We start from the raw sequence: 14,336 nt of genomic DNA, 5'->3' as shown, positions 1-14,336 counted from the left end.
ACCACCTCCGGGGGCGGGAGTGGGAGCGGGAGCGGGGCGTGGGGCTAGGCTTCCAGTGCCCCCAGGAGGGCGGTGTGGATTTGGGGGTGGTGCCTCTGTGCGGGCTATCTCACGACAGCCTGGTGGCCCAGAGCCGGGTGGGGGCCGGGAGCGTCTGGAGACGGGCCAGGTCTGCAGGTCGCGCGGCGGCTCCACAAGCCCACCCGCCCGCCCCTCTACCCCCACTCAGAGTCGGCTGCGCTTCTCATTTATTCATTTAGCCGTTTACTGCGGGCACGGAGGGGGCACTGGGGGCACCGGCCAGGGCCAGATGAGGTCCAGGTCTCCGCGGTGGTCCGGGCTTAGGCGCTGCGACAGTCAGCAGCGCGGAGCGACAGGAACACGTCCGCCCGGCACTGGAAGGTGGCCGGGCCGTCGGGGAGCCTCTGGCAGCTCTGCAGATTCGGGGCCACGTCCTTGACACACACGGTCTGGGGGCGGGAAGAGGCTGAGGGAGCGACCGACGCCCCCGCCGCCCGCGCCCCGCCCCCGACCCCCACGCCCCCCGCCGCCCGCGCCCCCTCCGGCGGCCACACTCACGAGGCTCCGCAGGCTGGGTCGCGGCTCCGCGAAGGCGCCGGCCCGGCCCCGGGGTCCCGCGCCCACGGGGGGCGCGGAGCGGCGCGCGTACGGGGACCTGCGGAAGCCGGACAGCAGTCCCGCGGCGCGGCCCACCGAGTAGTAGCTGGGCCCCGCCGCCTGCTTGTACCACGCGAGGCCGGGCGGCGCCAGCAGCAGGCACAGCGCCAGGGCGGCGGCCACCAGCGGCGCGGACCGGGCCATGGGGACGCGGGGCGGCGGCGGGCGGCGGCGGGCGGCGGGGCTCGGAGCTCCAGCCGCGGCCGCCTTATATCTGTGGCCGGCGGGGCGCGGGGGCGGGCGCGGAGCACCTGGCGGGCCCCGCCTCGCAGAGCGAGCAGCGGTGCTGGGCAGCGCCTCCGCGCCTGCCGGGGATCGGGGCCCCATCCTCCCCCACCCCTGCCCGCTCCCCGTGCCCACAGTCCTGCCTGGGTAGAGCCTCCGCCGGGGCAGGGGCAAGCGGGACTGCACTGAACCTCCAACCAGCCGGAGGGCGCGCGGCCCTAAGAGTTCTACCCCTTGGAGGTCCTCAGTGCTCGAGGCTGGGGAGAGAGCCACCGTGCCCTAGAGACACTTTATCCTGCCCTAAAGAGGCACTGATCCCAGGGCCAGGGCTCCCTGAGGGGATCAAAGCCTGGGTGGGCCTGGGTGCCCCACACCCACGGGGGAAGGTTCTACTAACACGGCTGCTACCACTGAGGTCCTTTAGGAAGAGGTGGGCGGCAAGGCCAGGCCTGACCTCGGGAAAACCAGACCCAGGGAGAGCTGACCAGAATCCGCAGGCCCTTCCCACCCAGCTCTGCCCCAGCCGTGGGTGGCCTCGGGAGCCTCAGGCCTCTCGGTGAACCCCAGTGTTCAACAGGAGATGAATCAGACCCAGTCCCTGCCTCAAGCCACAGACAGATGGGAAAACAGCCGCCCCGCCGCCGCCGCCGCCGCTGGAGGGCAAGCAGAGTGGCTCACTGGAGGGAGAGAGTTTGCAAAGGCAGGTGGGATGAGCGAGTGCCTCCCGGAGGAGGGAGAGCAGCCCGAGGTTAGGGAGTCCTGAGCAGAGACACGTGGCTGGATGTGAGCAGGGCCTGGTGGGCAGCTACGTGTTCAGCCTGAGGCCCAGCGGGCCCGGGGAGAACCAGGCTGGAGCCCACTGCAGAAAAGTCCCAAGTGGCAGGTCAGTGGGAACAGCCTGGAGGAGGGGCTGTGACCTTGGGCAAGTTGGCAAGCCCTCGGAGGCGGCGAGGTTGGGAAACCTGGGAGGCTGCACTCAGGGCCCGGCGCTCCAGCGTACAGACACGTCCCCGTGCCTCGTGTGCACTTCCTGTCACAGGAGAAAATTCCCCAGGCAGGGGAGGTGGGCTGGGGGCAAGCCAGGGCGAGGTCAGGAGACTGCCCAGGAGGGCCCTCCGCGGTGCCGCAGACCACCCCTCCTCCTGACTCCCCGGATACGAATCCAGACGCTTTGTAGACACGAAGCCCCCTGCCCGGACCCCAGCGGCCAGATGTAACTTTGTTTGCAGGGGCTGTGGGGTGCACCCAAGAGGCTGAGCCCAGGCATCCCTCCCACTCAGTCCCTAAACATCCCGGTCACGTGTCCTCCCCAGGACAGATATCAGCATGGAGGTCCTGGCAGCTAGGTTTCTGGACAAGAGGCATGTGACCTTCAGCTTGGGTAAGGGTGGTGGTCCCCAGGGCCTCTTCTTTTCCTCTGGGTACAACATCCAGATGGGAAGTAGGGTGTCACACAGGTGACCAGGAGGCCAGCCCCTCTGTGTGAACCACCAGTCTTCTGTCCTGGGAGCTGAGAACAAGTAGTGTCACAAGTGCTCAGCGACTAGCCACCCATTAGGCAGATAGACACCCACGAGGCACAGGGCAGGGACCCCAGTGGGGGGTGGGGAGGGTCCACTGAGAACAGACTGGAAGGAGCCAGTGCCAAGTGACTCCCTGCAGCTCCCAGAGACATGCAGCCTACAGCAGGCTCTGTCCAGAAGCGGTCAAGACTCCCAGGGCTGGGACACAGTCCCCAGGGCCCCCCACCTCCCTCCCCAGCAGCTGTGGACTAACAGAGGTGTCCAAAGGAGCTTCCCAGAGGCTGTCCTTCCTCAAATAGAGGATCTCAGACACCCAGGGACACAGATGCCCTTGACATGACCTACACTGGATGGGTCACAGCCCCGACGAGCTGGCCTCCAACTGGATCACCAGCACCTACTCAGGTACAGCGTTTCAGGAGGGACCGCGGGCAGCTGTGCAGTCAGAGGCCCACAGACTAGTCCGTGGGGTGGCTGGCAGCTTCGAGCGGGTGAGGGGCCAGATGACAGGCCACAGGCCTCCACTCCACCGTTCTTTCGTCCCTCCTGCTGGCACACAACGCGCACCCCAGGGCCTTTGCACCACCAGGCCTTTCAAGACCCCAGTCCCTCTTGCCCCAGGCTCTTCTGGCTGGTCCGGCACTCCTTCTCCTCCCGGGGTGGTGACTCAGGGCCTGGGTGGCATCATCTAGATGTTTATTCATGAGTTTTCCTATCAAGGCATGCCCAGCGGGGCTGCAGCAGCGCCGAGCAAACAGGAGGCCTCCAGCAAGGCTCAGGCAATTCAATGAGTTTTATTTATTGGATAAAAGCGTCAACGCGTGATGAAAAACAAACGCAGCTCCAGTCCTCGCGTCAACCCTGTCACGGCCCAGAGGGGCCGCGTCACTCCTTGAACTTCCACTCCTGGCGGCACATGGGGCAGTGCTGCTGCACCTGCTGTGCGTTGAGCCACTTGAGGATGCAGTGCATGTGGAAGCAGTGGGAGCACTGGCCCCACACCAGGGGACAGTCGTCGCCCGGCACCTTGCCTGTGGAAGGGACAAGAGGACCGTGCACGTCACATGGGGCGGGGGGGCGGCTAGGGATGTCAGGCAACCGTGGCAGCCCCAGGGGAGGGGAGGGGGGGGTCTGTGTCCCGAGCCTGTCACACGCTGGGTTTCAGGAAAGCCCGAAACCAGGAGCGTTAACGCGCCTCTGCGGTGTGTCCCCCAACAGAGGTCAGCAGTGACCCCCACGGGAACCACCCTCCCCTCCCCTGCGGGGGCTCAGTTCCAGGGAGCGCTCTGGCCTAGCCAGCAGACCATCTACAGACGCACCACAGTTCTGCCACGTAACCTGCCACAGGAGATCACAGCAGGAACGCGTCTAGGTTACCCGTCCCCCCAGCCCCCAGAGCCACCCATCTGAAGAGTGAGCTGTTTCTCCCGATCAAGAGAAGAGCTGGGGCCTTGGGACTGGGACAGAGGTTCCTCTCCCAGGCGGCAGTGACCCAGTGCAGGAAGAGGGGGTGGGGGGGACCCTGTGGCGTTTACCGCCCTGCCTGTCAGCACCTGGGAGTGAGCACAGTGCTGCCACCCACCCCTTTTTCATTTCTGGTCCGAAAGGGCCCCGCCTCCAAGGCCAGGCGCGAGCCGCTGGCTTTTGCCGGGACAAGCCACCTCCACCTACCTTCACTGAGAGGACGTCCACACTGCCCCAAATCAGGACAAAAACGGGTCCCTCTGATTTCCCAGAATCAAGAAAATCCCATCACACAGCTGGTGCCAACAGAGGAGGACGACCTCCGCAGGCCCGGGTCGAGGTCCCCCCCAGGCCTTGAGAGCTGTGGCCTCTTATCCCCACCCCTCCTGGGGTGGCCGTCCCCCCACCTCACTGCCCTGGGGGTCCTCTACGCATACCGAATGCTGTGTCCACGTGTCACTGGTGCACAAACGCAGGGGGCCAGATGGACACACTGGGGCCAGGACACACAAGACATCCTGTCGTGGCAACAGCTGTTTCCACGCGTATCTTAAACGCAAGTCTGGGGGCTCTCTGAGCACAGACCCTGCCTTTGGACTCCTGTGACCACGGCCCTTCCTCTCGCCACCAAACAGAGGTGCTCGACCCTGCAAAATCACAGCGCTCCCACCGGGCTCTGTTCCCGCTGACCTGGGGCTGGGGGCCCGGCGGTGCTCTGTGGCCTGCCCGTCACCCCCCCCTGGCGGACAGGAGGCCAGGGCACAGGGTGTATCAGGGCGGCGGCCACTTGCGGAGCAGTAGCCCAGCCAGGCAGCCGGTGTGGGTGCCAGGCCAGGAACCTTCCAGGTCTACTGTCAGCATCAGCTCCCCTGTCCCTGCGCAGCCCCCGCCCCACAGTGGCGCGTGCACCCCACCAAGTCAGAAAAGAGCCACCGCTATGCCTTTTTCACCTGTTTGGGGCAAAAACTCCTTTTTCTAACAAAACATCATTCCCTTTCTGAAATTTTTATGACAAAACCAGAAAATCATACCCTTAGCGAGTATGGAATTATTGAACTCACTCTGCCCCCCCAGGCACGGGAGGGACAGGTGCTGGGGGGTGAGCAGGACCCTGTGCCAGGAGCCCATGTGGTATGACACCTGATGGAGACTACATCCCACCCCACCCCCACCCCAAGGCCTTCCCAAGCCCAGCAGAGGTCAGCTTGGAATCACCCCTATGAAATTAGAGTCGCTTTGGAAAAGAGGATCCAAGACAGGGGGCAGGAGCTAGCTCTCCGGGGGGGGGGTGGGGGGGGGGGAACGGGCCACGCCGTCCACGCGAGGCAGGGCGAGGGCAGGGGCCGCTTCCAGAACTCCGTCCTGTCCCCACAGGCAGGCAGCCTGCTTCAGGCCCTGACGGGCACCTGAGCACAAGGTCGGTGACTCACCCAAGGGCTGGCTGGTGTCCTTTGTAATGAAAAGCCCCCACAAGGAGACCTTTACTCCCAAAGCCCTCAGGGACAGGGAGCAGATCTTAAGACAGCCTCAGTCACCCTGGGTTCTCCACGAGAGCTCAATTTTAGCAAGAGAAACCCCACCTCCCTTAATCTGTACAAAGAGCACCATAGGCTTGTCAAACACTCTGCACGTTACAACCAGCTCTCACACTTAAGCTCGAGTCTGAACACCAGACTCTAGATCCCCCACTCTGGGGCGCCTGGGGGGCTCAGTCATTTGGGATGCTTGGGTCACGGTCTCAGGATCTGTGGGTTCTACCCCCCACGTCAGGCTCTGCGCTGCCCGCTTAGGATTCCGTCCCTGTCTGCCCCTCCCTTGCTCGTGTGCGCTCTCGCTCTCTCTCTCAAAATAAATAAACGTTAAATCCCCTACTCTCTGCAGCAACAGACCCACTTCCACAAAACCGGAGCACCCCCTTAAACGCAGAGATGCCCGGCTACAGGCCCAGGGGAACCTGCCCTCTGTGGGCTGTGTGGGAGTGCCACCTGTCAGACACAGGCTCACTCTGCCACACCCAGTCGAGGGCAATGTTCCAGACTTTTCTTTTCAGAAGGTAAGTCTGTTGCTTAGGAGGAAGCTGCAAACGCATGCCCTTCCAGGCTCCCGTAGCCCTTTAAGAATGATTGAAATAAGGGCACCTGGGTGGCTCAGGTGGGTAGGTGTCTGACTTCAGCTCAGGTGGTCATCTTGCGGTTCGTGAGTTCGAGCCCCCCGTCGGGCTCTGTGCTGACAGCTCAGAGCCTGGAGCCCGCTTCCCATTCTGTGTGTCCCTCTCTCTCTGCCCCTCCCCTGCTTACACTCTGTCTCTCTCTCTCTCAAAAATAAATAAACATTAAAAAAAATCAATAAAAAAAACACCACAAGGAAGAAATCGGATAAAACCTGGCAGTGGACACAGTGTGAAAAACACGACTTTGCTAAAGGGTCAGCTGCCTCGGAAAGGTTAAGAGAAGGGGGGAACAGGGGCTTGTTGCAGATTCAACAGCCAAGGCAGAGCAAAGCAAGCAAGCACTCACCGATCCTGCTCACACCATCAAGGACAGAGACGACGACAGACAGCAGGAAAAATCTGAGCAAGGACTAAGCACAGGGGTAACGCTAAGGACTTATCCCCACGTCTGACGCGACAGCACTGCCGGTAAAAAACCCAAGTCACAGCTAGAGACTCTGCAGGAATCCAGTGAAACATCCTATTTATATGTTACCATAACACACTTGAAAACCCTGAGGCAAACATGGAAACTTTCCTCAGGCATTGTTATCCTACATCCCGGATGCATCCTGGATGCGGGGAAGGGGTATCCTTATAATATTCCACTTTTTGTTCGCTTGAGAATCTTTAAAGACTTTTAACACATCTTTGTACCCCGTGTATTTTTGTTTTTTTAAACATTATTTTTTTTTAACGTTTTTTATTTATTTTTGAGACAGGGAGAGACAGAGCATGAACGGGCGAGGGGCAGAGAGAGAGGGAGTCACAGAGTCGGAAGCAGGCTCCAGGCCCTGAGCCATCAGCCCAGAGCCCGACACGGGGCTCGAATTCATGGACCGCGAGATCGTGACCTGAGCTGAAGCTGGACGCTTAACCGACTGAGCCACCCAGGCGCCCCTTAAACATTATTTAAGTAGGGGACCTGGGTGGCTCAGTCGGTTAAGCGTCTGACTTCAGCTCAGGTTGTGATCTCCTGGTTCATGAGTTGGACCTCTGAGTCGGCCCTCGTCGGGCTCTCGGGCTCTCTGCTGTCAGTGCGGAGCCTGCTGGGAATCCTCTGCCCCCTCTCTCCCTGCCCCTCCCCTGCTTGCTCGTGCACATGTGCACGCATGCACATGCTCTCTCCCTCTCAAAAATACGTATTTTTAAAGTTTACTTATTTTGAGAAAGAGAATACATGAGCAGGTGAGGGGCAGAGAGAGAGAGAGAGAGAGAGAGAGAGAGAGATCGAGAATCCCAAGCAGGCTCCAAGCTGAGAATTCGGAGCCCAACTTGGGACTCCAATCCATGAACCGTGAGGTCACGACCTGAGCCCAAATCAAGAGTCAGACTCTTAACTGACCGAGCCACCCAGGCGCCCCCTTGCCCCACGTATTTCATAGCTGAGTTTGATCACAATAAAGGGCTACAACCCTTTTTCTTACAAAACTTTTGATGGGATCTCTATACAAACATGTGACCAAACCACTTGGCTTTCTTCTGCCAACTTTTCTTCTTGAGGACAGGGGCCCCAAAACCCAGGCACTTTGTGCGGGTTATTTCCGGGGAGACGCCAAGACCAGGCCAGCAGGCAAAGCTCAAGAGGGAGGGAACACAGGGGACACTCACAGTCCGGGCAGCAGCCATTAAAGGCCATCCGACAGATGCCACAGTTCTCGTCGTTGGCCACCCAGAGCCAAGTGGCCACGCCATTCCAGCACTTAATCTTCACCTTCATGGCGGTGGAGCCTGCGAGCAGAGGAAAGAGATCGGCTGGCTACATTCAGCCTGCTCAGCTACAGCATCTAGGCCCCCAGGGATCAAGAGGGTCAGGAACCGATGCCCAGGCTGAGAAATCCAAAGGGGTGAGTGAGCACAAATCTGCCTACAAGGTGGCGGGGGCAGGACCGGGACCTCCTTGGGAGGACCAAGCGCCCCAAGAGCTAGGCTCCCTACATTTTCAGAGCATCCGCAGTCTACCCTGCGTCCACCAAAGGGTGCATGGGCGTTCAACAATATTTCCAAAAACGTGCCATACAGTGCTTTCCAAAGGCATAAGACTAACTTGGGGTTAACAAATGAAGACCCAGACCCGGCTAACGAGGAGGTCATGCCAAGGAACAACCACTCAGCCCGCGTCCCGGTCGCCAGCTAGGCAAGCTGAGTGCCGCCTCCTCCCCCGCCGCCGCCGCCACCACCGCCACCAAAAGGGGACCTGGTTGCTGGGTAGGGGGAGGCGGGCCGGGACCCGGGGCTCAGGCTCGGTGAGAAGGTGGGGCGCGGAGAAGGACGCAGAGGCGGACGTGGGAGACGGTGGGGCGCGGGGAGAGGGGAACGCGCGGGAAAAGGGTGAGGGCGCAGAAAAGGAGGAACGCGGGTTGAGAGCGCGGGAAAGGGATGGGGGTCGAGTGCGGAGACAAGGCGCAGGGAAGCGGCAGGAGCAGGCGGAAGGTGTGAGGCGCGGCGAAGGGGTGCGGGGCAGGAGTGCGGGGGCGGGGAGAGGGCGCGCGGAAGAGGCGGGAGCGCCGGGAGAGGGTGTGGGCGGGGTGAAAGGTGCGGGTTCAAGGCTCGGAGTGGGGAGGGGCGGGGGAGGGGCGGCGCGCCAGGCCCGCCCCAACGGCCGCGCTCCGCCCCGCGCTGTCGCACCTCCGCCGGCCTAACCGCGCGCTGCCCCGCCCGCCTTCCGTTGGCAGCGCCCGCGCGGGAAGGTATAAAAACGACCGCGGCCACGGCCCGGCACCTCACAGCTGCGCCCGCCGAAGTCGCGCCTCGGCGCGCACGCGCCGCCCCGCCCCCGCAGCCTGCCCACAGCCCGCCCGCAGCCAATCCCCGGCCTCTCCGAGGACTCGGCACCGGAAGACACCGCGCGGCCCCGGAAGTGACGCCCCGGCGTGCTGACGCGCGGGCTCGAGCCAAGGCCGATTCCGCGCCCGCCATGGCCGACAAAATGGACATGTCTCTGGACGACATCATTAAGCTGAACCGGAGCCAGCGAGGCGGCCGCGGCGGAGGCCGGGGCCGCGGCAGGGCCGGCTCCCAGGGCGGCCGCGGCGGCGGGGCGCAGGCCGCCGCGCGAGTGAACCGAGGCGGCGGGCCCATCCGGAACCGGCGGCCATCGCTCGAGGCGCGGCGGGCGGCGGCGGCAGGAACCGGCCGGCGCCCTACAGCAGGGTGAGTGCGGAGGCGGCGGGCCTCGGTGGGGAGCGGGCCGGCGGGGGCGGCGCGCGGCGGGGAGGGCCGCAGGCCGCGCCGGGCCGGTGGGCGCGGGCGCCGACCGGGCGGGGAGGCCGCGCGCCGGCCGGGCCCGGGAGGCGGAGACCCTCCCGGCCTTTGTCTCGGCCGGGCGCCGGACCTCGTGGCGGCGGGGCCGAGGGGGCGTTGGGCGCGGCCGCGCCGGCGGCGGGAAGTTAGTTGGAGGGAACCGAGGAGCTGCGGGGCCCGGGGCTCCCGGGGGCTCGGCTGCGGCCTGACGGGGCGTGGGCGGGAAGGGCAGGGCCGCGCGGGTCCGTGTGCGTTTCCCTCCGGGCCCCGAGTGTCGTGCCCGGACTGTGAGGGCGAAGGAGAGTCCTGGAGAGCCGCTCACGGGTCCGGGTCCGTTCTCGTGTTTTCTTTCCCCTTCAGCCGAAACAACTTCCTGACAAGTGGCAACACGACCTTTTCGACAGCGGTTTCGGGGGCGGCGCAGGCGTCGAGACGGGTGGGAAACTGCTGGTGTCAAATCTGGATTTTGGAGTATCGGACGCTGATATTCAGGTAAGGCACGGGAGCTTCTTGGCGCGCAGTTGACCCCTCACGGACTCGGTCCCGTTCGGGACGTGGTCTTGAATCTCCTGCACCGTAGACCAGTGAGCCCTCCCCGGCCCCCGTGAGGAGCTGCGGGGACGCAGAGCAGAGGTCACGCTAGTCGCCAGCCCCGCAAGTAGGCCAGTGTGTTGGAAGCCAGGCCCCCAGCCCGGCGCGAGGAGCTGCCGCCCTTCTAAGACGTTCTGTCAGTGAGGATCCCCTGCCAGAGCTCCCAGCCAGGCCGGAGAGGCGGCTCTCCCGTGTGTCTCGCGTTACTGACTCAGCCGGGATGTTTCTTTGGTTTCTTTTGTATTTGTTTTAGCTATTTGTTGGGAGGAGAAGACCTTTTTTTCATGGAAACAGGTAGACAAAACAGACACAGGATGGTGCCGGGCAGCTTTCCTGCTCCGTTTGCCTCGAGCTGCAAGCTCCGTGTCTCGCGGAACTTGCCTCCGGCTTCCCCCCCGTCTTTCTAGTGACATGATTTCAAACCCATCCTTGTGTGAAGCTGTGTTTTCTTTCGTTTGCTTTCTTTTTCCTTTTTTTCTTTTTGATTGAATTCCAAAGGCGCATAAACTTATTTTCTGGTTAAGTAAAGCTACCTTGAGGATCGGTCCCAGAGATGGCTGGGTCAGGGTGCTGGGCCTTCCTGGGTTCAGTTTCCCAGAGCCCCGCTGTTTGTTTGACTACCATGGGAGGACAGAGCAAGGCCGGTGAGCACTCACGGTGTCTCAACACTTTTTTTAAGGTGGTTTCTGGCATCCACTGGAAACCGCTTTTGGTGAACTCCACTTCCCGCTGTGTGCCTGCGGCCGGAGTAGCCCCACACTCTGGGTTCCCTCTCCAACTCCCAGCCTGCCTGAGGTCAGGGCAGTTTCCATGGCAGCGCTTGACTTCAGCCTTTGCGGCAGGCTTGAGTAGGAGGAGAGGGAAAGGTGAGCCAGAAATCTGCCCTGGGGGAGGGGCTGGGTCAGGGCTCCCGCATCAACGGGCCCTGTGAGCTGGTCCACATGACGGATAGCGTCCCTTGCTCTGTGATCTTGGCCTTTGCTGTTTCTTGGTACAGTCCTTGGGTGTGTTGGAAATTTTCCTCTGTTGAAGAAGATAGCGACTTAATCTCGTGCCCTTCACTGGTGGGCTTTGCGGTCCTTTACCTGCCTCCTGGTACCGGTGTCAGGTCCCCACGCTGGCAGGAGCCCTCAGGCCCAGCTGCTCCCGGAAGTTGCTGTCCCGTCCGCCCCTCCCTTCCCCCCCAGTTTGCACTGCCCTGCCCCCATACGTGTCTGCCTCCCAGGGAAAGACCCCCCCCCCCGCCCCCCAGAAGTTCACACTCCCAGGGACGGCCCTGGGCCCCCCAGGAAGGGGAGCCGCTTTGCTAACAGCCGCACTTTCCGGCCCCCAGGAGCTCTTCGCTGAGTTCGGAACTCTGAAGAAGGCGGCCGTACACTACGACCGCTCTGGGCGCAGTTTAGGAACAGCCGACGTGCACTTTGAACGGAAGGCAGATGCCCTGAAAGCGATGAAGCAGTACAACGGCGTCCCCCTGGATGGTGCGTCCGAGGTTGGACCCAGAATGGTAGAGGGGCCGCATCTACTTGTGGAGTCTGGGGCTGGCAGCTGTCCGTGCAGGAATGTGGCTTACCCCCGTGGCTGAGGACACTTTGCATTCGCCCCTTTGTCTCTCTCTTCCATTCTGCCACCTCTCATGCTGCCCCACACATCCGGACCAACCTCTTGTGAACCCCCATCCAGCAAGCTACATCCCTCCCCTCCTTCAGCTCCTTCCGGAAGATTCACTTCTGTGAAGCCTTCTCAGAGCCGCCATAGTACACCTCTGAGTGCGGGGCTGTAGTCGTAAAGACAAAGGTACCGGTCCTTCTTCCGTCAGGTCACCCACACCTTTCCACCCACGAGCACCCCGGACACCTGAGCAGACACCCACCTGACCTGGACTCGGAAGGAGCGAGGAGGTCCTGGCGGGCTTGACATCGGCACCGCCTCGCCCTCCTACCGGTGTCACTCGGCCGCTCCCCTTGCGGGCAGCACTTGAGACACACGGCCCCTTTCCAGCGCTTGCATGGAGACCGGGGTGCGGTGCCCCCGCGGGTGCACCTCAGAGCCCTCTAACTGGAGCGCGCCCTCTTGTGTGCTTTGCCACAGGCCGCCCCATGAACATTCAGCTCGTCACGTCACAGATTGACACACAGCGGAGACCCGCACAGAGGTGAGTTGGGGGCCTGTGGCACGTGGCCGCTCGTCCCGCGGGCCTTTGCAGGTCACGTGAGTGAGGTCCGTTTTCCTTGCCAGCGTAAACAGAGGCGGGATGACCAGAAACCGCGGTTCCGGAGGCTTCGGGGGCGGTGGCGGCACCCGGAGAGGCGCTCGCGGAGGAAGCCGGGGCAGGGGCAGAGGCACCGGCAGGAGTTCGAAGCAGCAGCTCTCCGCCGAGGAGTTGGACGCCCAGCTGGACGCTTATAACGCCAGAGTAAGGCCCGGGGCCCGGGGGGCGGGGCCACAGACTGCCTGGGGGTGGGAGGGGCTCGTTGGAGTGAGAAGTTTTTGTGTGTTTCAGATGGACACCAGTTAAACAGACCGGCAGATCCTCGAGCGGAGCAGGACCCGGACGTCCCCTCCGTGCTCCCTGGCGGGAGGGGGGTGGAGGACCGGGGCTGTGCGGCTAATGACGGATTTGTTTCTTTTATGTTTTAAAATAGGATTTAAAAACTCATGTAAAGGTTTTTTGTTCTTTTTTTCTTTTTTTTCTTTTTTTTTCTTTTTTTTTTCTTTTTTTTTTTTTTTTTAAATTCTGAAACAGACCTGTTTTGTACCGAGTTATTTTTGGGATAAATTTTACCGGTTGCTGTTGTGGAGAAGGTGGCGTTTTCACCTTTGCCATAATAAAATAGAAACGTGTGTAGAACTGGAACCATTTGATTTGTCCCGCTGTCGGACTCCTTGCTCGGGCTGGAACTTTGGTGTCGCGACCGGATGAGAGTGTGTGGGGAACAGTCCCACGGACACCTGGAGCCCTGGCACGGCCGCCAGAGTCCGTGCTCCAGGCGGGTGCTGGGCGGGAGGACCTGGGAGCAGCCGCCTCTGCCACCTGCACCGGACGTCAGGGGCGGACCGCGGGCCCCACGCTGTTGCCAGACTCCACGTGCCCCGGCTGGGCCGTTCCCGTCCTTCCGGTGCTCTGGTTCTCAGAAGCCTGGGTTCAGCAGCGACTGCAGCATGATCCCTCCGTGGCTTTCTCTGTCCTTTATGTTAAGGGACGAGCCAGAAAGCGTTCTCGTAAGAGGACCGGGATGTGCCTGGTGAGATAGCTTGGGGAGCTGTGGCAGAGTCCAGTTTGACGTGCAGAGAACTGGAGGGACTGGAAGAACAGGTGCCCCATTTGGACCCCCCTCTGGGACAGAACAGAGCAAGCCGGTGACGTCACTGGCCTCTACTCCCTATACCTTGCGGCTCAGAAGAGGCCCGGGTCCCAGTGGGAGGCAGGGCACGGAGACCTGTCTGGAGTCTTCAGGATTTTCCACCTTCCTCTCTGGCGCCTGTGGATGACCCGGTTCTACCCCAAAGCCGGTGCGACCCGAGGGCCCCGGCTCTGCGGCCTGCGGGCACGGACCCAGGTGCTGTGGGCAGGGAGGACGAGGTGCGGCCGTGGAGAAGAGACCCGGATGAGCCGTGGGGAGCACAGCCCTAGAGCTGTCCCCGAGCCTCACAGTGGGGACAGGGAGGAGGGGGCGGTTGCAACAGGAAGACTGGCCAGAGCACAGCCCGTGGCTCAGGTCAACCTCCACGCTCGGGACAGTGCTCCAGAGTCCTGAGAAAGGAGCGTGTACGGGAGCGGCCCTTTCGCTGTCGGTTCTAGCTCTTGCTCCGCAGCCAGTGGCCGCCATCGGAACGGCCTGTGTCATACTGGGGACTGGGCAGAAGAGTGACTCACCTGGCCGGCTCAGCCCTGGGGGAGCCCAGCGTAGCAGGGGAGAGGACCGGCCCGTGCCCGGCCCTGGTGTTGTGTCTGGGAGGCCCGGACGTGATGGAGGTCGGAGCGTCCAGGTGCAGTGGGACAGTGTCCCTGGGAGGTGGTGCCAGGCTAAGGTGGTGGGCCACCCGAAGAGAACACCTGGTGGAGGTGGGGGGAGGCCCAGGCCAGAGGCCACAAGTATGGAACTGACGGCCACTGGGACGGGGAGGGCGGGGTGGCGGCCCAGAGGCATCAGAACAGTAGCCGAGGGTGCCGTGGTGCAGAGAAAGGCCCGGGAGAAAAGCAGGGGAAGGGTCCGCTCCGTGTTGGATCCGGGAGGTGAGCAGAGACCCCGGACGCGGTCGGGCCTGGAGTTGGGACCCCATGGGTGCTTGGAGTTGGACGTCGTCAATTTGGCGGCTGTTGGCACATGGACCCTAGCAAGGCCGCGGCCAGTGGCGTGGCCCAGGAAGGGCTGGAGGTGACAGGAGATGCAAGAGGGGGT

At 62.5% G+C, this 14,336-nt stretch overlaps 3 protein-coding genes across 3 annotated transcripts; 1 reads left to right on the top strand and 2 right to left on the bottom strand.

Annotated features, from left to right (window-relative positions):
* Positions 1–275: 275 nt before the first annotated feature.
* NPB (neuropeptide B) lies at positions 276–822 on the bottom strand. Its single transcript, XM_030294552.1, has 2 exons — positions 580–822; positions 276–470 (listed from the first exon to the last, which is right to left on the bottom strand). The coding sequence occupies exons 1-2, from the start codon at positions 820–822 to the stop codon at positions 342–344; spliced, it is 372 nt and encodes a 123-aa protein (XP_030150412.1). The 3' UTR covers positions 276–341.
* A 2,391-nt stretch (positions 823–3,213) lies between these two features.
* ANAPC11 (anaphase promoting complex subunit 11) lies at positions 3,214–8,613 on the bottom strand. The gene is made up of 3 exons (XM_030296006.1): positions 8,147–8,613; positions 7,711–7,830; positions 3,214–3,457 (listed from the first exon to the last, which is right to left on the bottom strand). The coding sequence occupies exons 2-3, from the start codon at positions 7,817–7,819 to the stop codon at positions 3,312–3,314; spliced, it is 255 nt and encodes an 84-aa protein (XP_030151866.1). The 5' UTR covers positions 7,820–7,830; positions 8,147–8,613; the 3' UTR covers positions 3,214–3,311.
* On the top strand, positions 7,818–12,790 carry ALYREF (Aly/REF export factor). Its single transcript, XM_030294633.1, is given in 9 exon segments — positions 7,818–7,946; positions 8,292–8,532; positions 8,775–9,188; positions 9,191–9,252; positions 9,703–9,834; positions 11,267–11,414; positions 12,025–12,088; positions 12,172–12,349; positions 12,437–12,790. Coding segments are annotated over 9 exon segments (1,383 nt in total). The 3' UTR covers positions 12,452–12,790.
* The last annotated feature ends 1,546 nt before the right edge of the window (positions 12,791–14,336 follow it).

The sequence above is a fragment of the Lynx canadensis genome, chromosome E1 (genome assembly GCF_007474595.2).
Source record: "Lynx canadensis isolate LIC74 chromosome E1, mLynCan4.pri.v2, whole genome shotgun sequence".
Classification (NCBI taxonomy): domain Eukaryota; kingdom Metazoa; phylum Chordata; class Mammalia; order Carnivora; family Felidae; genus Lynx; species Lynx canadensis.
Note: the sequence above shows the minus strand (reverse complement) of the source record. Positions and strands in the feature narration are given on the sequence as shown.